Source organism: Gallinula chloropus (assembly GCF_964237585.1).
Source record: "Gallinula chloropus genome assembly, chromosome: 19".
Classification (NCBI taxonomy): domain Eukaryota; kingdom Metazoa; phylum Chordata; class Aves; order Gruiformes; family Rallidae; genus Gallinula; species Gallinula chloropus.
The window spans coordinates 11,084,090-11,092,811 of NC_140104.1; the positions used below are offsets into that span (position 1 = coordinate 11,084,090).

General features: G+C 58.3%; 2 protein-coding genes across 2 annotated transcripts in view; both read left to right on the forward strand.

Annotated features, from left to right (window-relative positions):
• Positions 1 to 5,735, forward strand: part of PHF12 (PHD finger protein 12) — a 32,783-nt gene extending 27,048 nt beyond the window's left edge. The window contains exons 12-15 of the mRNA XM_084273028.1: positions 1,398 to 1,496; positions 2,023 to 2,105; positions 3,725 to 3,863; positions 4,443 to 5,735. Of these exons, the coding sequence (XP_084129154.1) occupies positions 1,398 to 1,496; positions 2,023 to 2,105; positions 3,725 to 3,863; positions 4,443 to 4,777 (656 nt within the window). The 3' untranslated portion in view covers positions 4,778 to 5,735. The remainder of the gene's footprint in view (positions 1 to 1,397; positions 1,497 to 2,022; positions 2,106 to 3,724; positions 3,864 to 4,442) is intronic.
• A 431-nt stretch (positions 5,736 to 6,166) lies between these two features.
• DHRS13 (dehydrogenase/reductase 13) lies at positions 6,167 to 8,199 on the forward strand. Its single transcript, XM_084272849.1, has 5 exons — positions 6,167 to 6,395; positions 6,494 to 6,612; positions 7,007 to 7,130; positions 7,215 to 7,526; positions 7,875 to 8,199. The coding sequence occupies exons 1-5, from the start codon at positions 6,269 to 6,271 to the stop codon at positions 8,177 to 8,179; spliced, it is 987 nt and encodes a 328-aa protein (XP_084128975.1). The 5' UTR covers positions 6,167 to 6,268; the 3' UTR covers positions 8,180 to 8,199.
• Positions 8,200 to 8,722: the final 523 nt, after the last annotated feature.

An 8,722-nucleotide genomic window follows, 5' to 3' on the forward strand; every position in this document is an offset into this window, starting at 1 on the left:
GTGACAGACAGACAATCTGCCCTTCTCTTGGGAATCTCCAGCTTCCTGAGTTCAGCATGGGCTATTGGTGGTCACTGCTCTGGTGTGCTAACACCTAAAGCTGCAGGAGGGACCTGGTTCCTGTACCTCTGTGTGCAGCCAATTCAATCTGCTTTCAAGCACTAACTGGGCAGCCTTGTGGGAGCTGTTGTCTGCTCCCCCTCTGCTATGCCTGGGGGTTAAATACCCAAGATAAGATCTTTGGGAGTCTGCTAGCTGTCTGGAACCTTCTTCTGAAAGGCTGTGCTTGCTGCACAGCATTCTCTGAATGCTTTGTCAATCTTCTTTTGAACAATGATGCTGTAGGACACAGATGCTGCAGGACACAGGCTGCCATAGGAGCTGCTTTCCAGGGCATCCCCAGCTGTCTGTCTATAGCAGTGCTGATGAAATACTAGATCCAAAATTTTTAGCAAGCCCCCCTGAGCCAGGGAAAGGACTTGTGCTGGGCAGAGGTGGGAACCCACACATCCCAGCACATCCAGTGCTGCTGCTTGGTGCAGCCAGTGTTCTTGACGTAGGTGACTCTGCAAACAATCCCACAATCCTCACTTTCCGTTCTTTGATTTCATGATCTTGGTGTAAAACTCCTGCAGATGTAGTATCAAGAGGGGCCTGGACTCTGTTTGTAAGGGGCTTATCCCCAAAAACGCCGCTGAAATCCTGGCCAAGCCTGTGTGGCCCAGAGTTTGGAATCTGTTCCACAGGAGATGGATTTTTCTGTGGCTGTGTGAGTGTGATTTGGCTGCCAGGGACCTCCTGTAGCAGCTCAGCCCTTGAGCAGCCAGTGTCGAGTGTGCCACAGGGACCAACCCAAGGGTGAAGGAGCCTGTTCCATAAATCATCCTGTCCTGAGAGATGGGTTGATCCCTGGACAAGCCCTGGTGTGTTGGGTTTTTTTTTCCCCTGCAGCTTCAAATCAGGGCTGTTAACTTGGTGATACTCATCAGCACTGGGGTTTTTTTTTTTGTGGCATGTTTACAGCAAGACTCAGGTCTTTGGGTAATCAAAGTGGAAGAGCTTGAGAAAGCAGCTCAGTGGTAGGAGGCTTGAGTCTTCCTCTGCCCCTCTACTGTGCACACTCAGTGTTAGCCTTCCCCCAGTTGCATGGCTCGTGTGGGTTACTGGGGAGAGCAATTTTCTCTGGTGACTGGCAAAAAAAAATATGATGTTTTAATGCACAAATGTTCCTGGAGGGTTGGGAATTAAAGAGTTCAGACCAAAGCTGACTGCATCTTCCTTAGGATCTGTGCTTTCTGAAGAGTCTATGGTGGGGGGGGTGGGGGTAGGGGGGCGGTGGGGTCAAGCAGCCTTCGAAGCTGATAACATTGTTCAAGTAACTTCTTCTTATCTCACAGCGCAAAGAAAGGAAGTGCAAGCCCGGGCAGTGTTCTACCCTCTGATGGGCTTAGGGGGTGCAGTCAATATGTGCTATCGAACCCTCTACATCGGGACGGGTGAGTTGGGTTTTTTCTCTGCCTTGACCTTTCAGAATCTAGGGGAGGAGAGGGCGGGGGGGGGGGGCTCTCCCCGACCCTCCCAGGAATTCTTTGCTACCAAAAAACCTGGAGGTTCCCTGGCCACTTGAGTCCTTGGGGAGGGGGTTACACCTTTATAACCTGACTGGTAGAGTGGCTGCCCTGGGGATTTAACGCCTGACTGGCTGCGGGGAGGGTCACAGTTTGCTTTCCAGGCTTCATTTCTTTCTGCGTAGATTCTTCTGGCTCTCTGGATAAGACCCAGTAACTGTGAAACACTTTTCAGCCTTCATGGAGCTACTGGCCTTCCCTTCCCTTCCCCCAACCGAAACTTTGCTCGGTGCCGGCTTATCGCAGCATTATTCATGCAGGCCGGGGAGCTCGGACAAAGGAGGCTGCTCCCCTGTTGTTTTGCTAATTGAAGTTTAATTCTGTCTGTTGTTCTCTGCTGCCTGACGGTATTTTTTTTGTCCTCTGAGCCTGCTTTGTCCTTCCCCACTGACAGGAGCCGATATGGATGTGTGCCTTACAAGCTATGGTCACTGTAACTACGTGTCTGGCAAACACGCCTGTATATTCTACGATGAGGTGAGTTCCTGAGCCTCTGCTGGGTTGGGTTGGGGGGGGGGGGGTGTTTTTTGGTGGTTAAATTGTTGTTATTTGGCATGCACGGCAGCGGGAGCTGGAGATGCAGGCAGCAGGTTGTCTTTGTGCGGTGTTCCTTTGTGGGCTGCGAAGTAAGAGCTTGGGGCTGTGTGAATGGTTTCCCTGCTCCAGTGACGGCTGCGTCAGCGTTTTTCTGTCAAACCCTTTTTCTCAAGCACGGAGCTCTGCCAGCGTGATTTCTCCGAGCTAAGTGCCCCTGGACAAAGGCTTGACCGCCAGTAAGCACTGGGGCTGCTGGGACTGGCGACAGAGGCAGCCAGGGGATGTGGCTCGATAGGTTTTGATCCAGCGGCGCTGTTACTAAAAGCCAAACTTCACTTGCTGACATCGAACCTCAACTGGCACAAAACAGGAGGGGGCAGCTCCAGGTCTCTTGCGTTCAGGTGTGATGGGGGTGTGGAGCGTCCATGCCACCTGCAGGACTCTCTATAAATTATTTAACTACCGTGTCAGTTAAGCTCACAGCGTAAACAGCCCCACGGTCGCTCCTTAACTACAGCCCAGAGATTAGTTCGTTCTTGAAGTAAATAGACCGGTGAGTCTGCCAGTAAGAGCACTGCTGGAGATGTCTCTCAGCGTGGAAACGCTCTTGGAAGCACGATAGAGTCTTTCCTGTCACCATTTCTCAACAAGCTCCTGGGCAGCATCCAGGGTGAGCCCACAGCCAGCTTTAGCCGTTCCTGTGTGCGCGACGAGCTAACGAACGCCCTCGGTAATGGGATCCAGACTTGAAATCTCAGTCGAAGCATCTCCTCACCATGAAGTCAGGCTCTGGGCACTGAGCTTCTCTGAAAGGAGAATCCTCCCTCCTTAGCTCTGTCCGGTGCTCCTGCTTGGCCTTGGTCTCCACAGTCAAGCAGGCTGCTTGAGAACTTCCTCCTCTGTGCACGGGGAGTTGTAACTTGATTAAAGCTCTGTAGTCGCTGGGGGACAAGGTCTTCAGCCCTCAGATGATTCCTGTGAGCTAACCTGAAGTCTCCTCCACTCTGTCAGCATCCTCTGCAAAGCTCAGTTGAGTGTGAGGCAGTTTAGGTGATGCTGTGTGTCCTGGTAACGTCTCCTGGCACTTCAGCATATGCAAAAGGCCTGTACATCTGACTGCCTCTTCTCTTGTGGCCGCCGCAGCACGCTGCCATCCCTTCTGCCATCGTGTGCCTGCTTTCCAGAGCTCACCCTTTCCTGCTGTAGGCACAGGTCTGGGGCTCACTCTGCACCCAGCGTGCCTGTTGAACAGTGCACTTGCTTTGCCAGCGTCGGCCTCAGTCCCTGTTTCCAAAAGATCTGGTCCCAGCGTGGTAGGTAAAACCCTTTCCTCTTCCAAGCCCCTTCTCTCCTTCCCTGCTGGGAAGCTGCTCCTGCTGGAAAGCCGGCTGCTGTGTGAGCCACGCACGAGGCTCGGGGTCGGTGGTCTCTGGGTCTTTAACTGCTCTTCGATTAACCAGCGGTGGTCAGGAGAGGAGGGTTGTGTTTCCATGCTCTGAAAGGATATATGGGCCCATTCTGACCTCGTTCCCTTCCCCTTACCCCCTTTTTTTTTCCAGAATACGAAACATTACGAGCTGTTGAACTACAGTGAGCATGGGACGACCGTGGACAACGTTCTGTATTCGTGTGACTTCTCGGAGAAGATGACGCCCACTCCTCCCAGCAGTATTGTTGCCAAAGTACAGAGCGTGATAAGTGAGTGTCCAGACCCTTAACACCACAGGGAGCTCTTGGGGTGGGGACAAACTGATTCCTCAGTGCTGCTCCTTGCTCTGCAGCAGCTGGTGTGGAACGGGGAGTCTCTGCAGGGCTTTTGCCCTGTGTCCTTCCGCAGGCTTGGGGAGCGCCTCAGCCTGCCGATTGCTCCCCTGTTCACCCCACCCTCCAGCACTGGAGTTAACCAAGCTCCAGGTCCCAGCCTGCCATCGGAGCTGGGCAGAGGGAGGGGTTTTTTCACCTTGCAAGTCCTTCCCCTCCCAGGCTGTAAGCCATCTGGGCTGTGCAACAGGCATCCATCCCATCCCTGCACAGCTTCATCCTGCTCTCCATCTGATCGGCATCCTCCTCCTATTTCTCTTATTGTGGCTGCCAAAATAGATGTGCCTCTGCCTCTCTGGGGCTGTGGGGCCATTCCCCCTTTACCAGCCTACGGCTGTGTCTAGAGGACCTTACCCTGAGGCACCTCACCGGCAGCAGCTCCCTGCTCCATGAGACCGAGCTCCCGCTGACCTGCCATGACTCTCAGTGATCTCTGGTCCCTCTTCTCTTTTCCAGAACGACATAAAAGCAGAAAACAGGAAGAGGAGCCGCATGAAGAAGCCGCTGTGATGAATTCACAGGCGCAAGGGCAGCATCGGAAACCCTGTAACTGCAAAGCCAGCAGCTCCAGCTTAATAGGGGGCAGCGGGGCCGGCTGGGAGGGGACAGCCCTGCTCCACCACGGCAGTTACATCAAGCTGGGCTGCCTCCAGTTTGTTTTCAGCATTACCGAATTTGCGACCAAACAGCCCAAGGGGGACACTGCCTTAGTACAAGACATGGACTTGGAGGAGAAGCTTTCTCTGAAACCCCACCAGGTGCCCGTGCTGCGGTCCAACTCAGTTCCCTAGAAATTTTAGGAAGAGAGCTTTTTCTTTGGGTTTTTTTTTTCTTTTTGGGTTTTTTTTTTTTTGGAATAAAGGAAAAAAAAAAACAAAAAAAACCAACCCCAACCCCCTCAGAACTCTTTGCAATGCAAAAATGTACAAACCAAGGTGGGATTCTTTTCTATGTCGGCCCAGAGACTGTTCACACGCCGTTTGCATGAGATGAAGAACGTTTAAACTTTTTTTAATTTTTTTTCTTTTTTGCTCAAGTTTTAGGGGCATTTGCACATATATTTGTACTATACATTTCATTTTAAAAGGAAAAAAAAAAAAACACACTGCAGTGAGAGCAGGACGTGTCAGAGCAAAGGGGGGTGGGGAGGGCCACCGCTGTCTGACTCGAGGACTCTCTCTGACAGATAGTTCCCATGCAGTTGTAAAATAATCAGAAACTTGTTCTATTTTGTGCCAGTGACAATAGTTTTATATTAAAAAGAGAAATACAGTTTTCATACAGCAAATCTATACAATATCATTGTTTTATTTAATGTAAAGAAGCGCTCTTCTTCCCACAGTTATTTTTTCCCATCCCTCCCTGCTATGGTTGCACTACAAGTAGCTACTGTGTATTACGGGCAGTGAGAAACGAGTTCTTTTCCTGGTGTCCATCCTATTTTTTATTTCGAATAAGGAAAAGTGTTGGATTCTGTGTAAATACATCAGTGATGGCATTTTTCAATGTTTTAAAGCTGTGTACAGTGCTACATGTGGTATGACGTTCCTCAAATTGTCTTATTGTAGCAGATCGTTTTGTCGTAAACCTGTCTGTCTCCTTTTTTTGTTTCAATGCCACCCTCCCCCCTCCCTACCCCCCCCCCCCCCCCCGCCGCAGAACAGCTAGTTCCACTGTACATAGTGATTGTAACGTTTTAGACTTTACAGAAACTTTCCTGTATTCTGTATATAAAAAAAAAATACTTCACATTCTGTTTTCTGACTGTCTGTCTTAACTCTTGTCACCAAAAACCTGGAGCCTTTCCCCACCCCCCCACTTCCCCACTTCCTTACCCCCACCTCCTCAAAGTGTCTCACTTGGCAGAAGAGGGAAGGGGTCTCCCGTCCTGCCCGGGAGGATGCTACTGGGCTGGGATGGATGGGATTGGTTTTGGGTGGGAAGGGACCGGCTGAAGGTCCGAGCCCCCTGCGGTGCGTGAGTGGGGGTATCTTTCAGGTTTAACCTGCCCAGGAAGGGAGCGGAGGAGTGGGGGGGGGTAAGGCGATCAGCGCACCTGGGGATTTAGGAGATAGCGGGGAGGGGGGTGTCAGCGCTCCCCCACGCCTCAGCCTCTCCCGCTCTGCCCTCCCCGAGGCCGGGAACGCCCCATGTCCTCCCGCTCGGGCCGCTGACCCCGCGCAGGGCTGGGTTGCGAAAGGAGCGGCGCGGCCCCGTCCTTCCTCCCGCCCCGGGGAGGCGGGGGCCGGGCCGGGCCGGGCTACGGAGACCGCGGCGGCGGGATGGGGTGGGCGCTGCTGGGCGTCGGGCTGCTCCTGGCCCTGTTCGCGCTGCACCGCCGCGGGCTCCGCCGCGCCCCGGCGCCCCGCGCCCTTCCCGAGCTCCGCGGCCGAACCGCCATCGTCACCGGTGAGCGCCGGGCGCGGCCCCGGTACCCGGCCCCGGTACGGGCTGGTCCCGGTACGACCCGGCCCCGGCGCTCACCGCTGCTGCGCTCCGCTCCGCAGGGGGAAGTGGCGGCATCGGGGCGGCCACGGCGCTGGAGCTGGCTCGCTGCGGGGCCCGTGTGGTGCTGGCGGCCCGCAGCGGCCCGCGGGGGGAGGCGGCCGCCCGCCGCATCCGCACGGTGAGCGCCGCGGCACCCACGGGACACCCCCGGGACCAACGACCCTCGGGACATCCCGGGGCATCCATGGGCGTCACACGGGCACCCCCCAGGACACCCTCGTGAGCCCCCGGGACTCCCCCATTGCACATCCCCACACACCCCAGGGGGCCCCTCCCGAGATCCCCAGGACATCCCTGAGCCCCCAACCCCAACCCCCCGCGCCCCGCACAGGCTCCGGGCACCCCCACCCACCCCTACACAGCACAGCCCCCAGGCACCCTGCAGCCCCCCTTGCCCTGCGCCAGATCCAGCCCCCAGATCATCCCCCCATCCCCATCCGGATCCAGTCCCCATACCGAGCAGGGTGCCCCCACCCCCCCCGGCCCTGCCCCATGCCGTGCTGTGCCCACAGGAGACAGGCAACCCGGAGGTGCGGTTCATGCAGCTGGACCTGGCCAGCCTGCGCTCGGTGCGAGCCTTTGCCAGCGCCTTCCTGCGCCAGGAGCCCCACCTGCACCTCCTCATCAACAACGCGGGTGAGCACCGGGACCCCCAGCATCCCCACACACCCTTTTCTCTCCCAGGGCCCCTGCCATGGGCTGCCATTGCCTCCTTTGCAGGGGTGAGCGCCGGGGGCACAACAGAAGATGGCTTCAGCCTCCCCTTCCAGGTGAACCACCTGGGCCACTTCCTGCTCACCCAGCTGCTGCTGGAGCGGCTGCGGAGCTGCGCGCCCAGCCGGGTGGTCATCGTCGCCTCCAGCGCCCACTGCGCCGGCCGCCTGCATCCTGACACCCTGGGCCGCCCACCTCCCGGGCTGCTGTCGACCTTCCAGGACTATTGTGACAGCAAGTTGGCCAACGTGCTGCACGCCCGGGAGCTGGCCAGGCGCCTGCACGGCACCCAGGTGACGTGTTACGCCGTGCACCCAGGTAGGGACCCAGCTCTGGGGGTGGGCTCACCACCAGCATTCAGAGGGTGTGTGGGGGGGGTCTTCTTTGCACGGGGGTGTCAGCTGCACGGTGTGTGCTTCGCACAGAGCGGCTCCTCACACAGGAGCATCCCACTGCCCAGAGCATCCCTCGTGTGGCTGCTTGCACAGAGCATCACGAACCATTGAACCTCGTGCCACCAGCCACGTTGGGAGGCCAGAACAGGGCACAGCGAAGCCCCCTCACCCAGGGCAGAGCTGCGAACACCTGCGGCCACCTCCATGCCTCGCACGGCTGCATCCGCACGGGGAGCTGGGGTTGTGACACGGCCACTTCCCCTCGCCACAGGGTTCGTCAACACGGAGCTCTTCCGCCACGCGCCGCTCTGGCTGAAGCCGCTCTTGGTGCCGCTGGCCTGGCTCTTCTTCCTCACCGCGGCCGAAGGCGCCCAGACCTCCCTGCACTGCGCCACGTGCGAGGGCCTCGAGCGCTTCAGCGGCCGCTACTTCGCCCGGTGCCGCCTGCAAGAGCCATGGCCGCCGGCCCGCGATGACCAGCTGGCCCTGGCGCTCTGGGAGGCCAGCGAGAGGCTGGTGGGGCTGCGGGGGGACAGGGGGAGCCCCTTGCCCGCCGCTGCTGCACCCGGGCAATAAAAGCGAGCGCGGTGAGAGAGCGACGAAGCCGCCTGTCAGCTCCCGGCGCCGGTGCTGCCCCCGGGGTGGGTGCAAACCCTGAGCCCCGGGCTTGGGGGGGCAGTGGCTGCGTTCGTGGGGCTGGGCTGGCTCCCTGCTGCTGCGCGGCGTGCCCCGCGGGCCAGGGCTGGGCGTGCCAGACCCCCAGCGTCCCCGTGCGAAGGGCTGGGCGTGCCGAGCTGCGCCATGCGCTGCCCCCCGCGTCCCCACGGCTCCGGGGATGCCACACGCCATCCCCCCCCCGCCCCCCCCCGTGGCAACGGCTGCGCGTGTCACTGGCGAGCCCGCCTTGCGCGCGGGGCCCGCGCGCGGACACGCGGCACCTGACATGGCGGCGGCGCGGGACGCTCCTCCCCCCCCCCCCGCCACCACCCCTCCTTCCCGCCACCCACACCGCCCCGCCGGGTGCCGCGCGCGGGAAGCCGGGGGTAGGAGGGGCCGTCCCGACCTCCCCAGCATGGCCGCGCTCGCGCGTTATGTCCGCGACGTGCCGGGGGCGGGGCG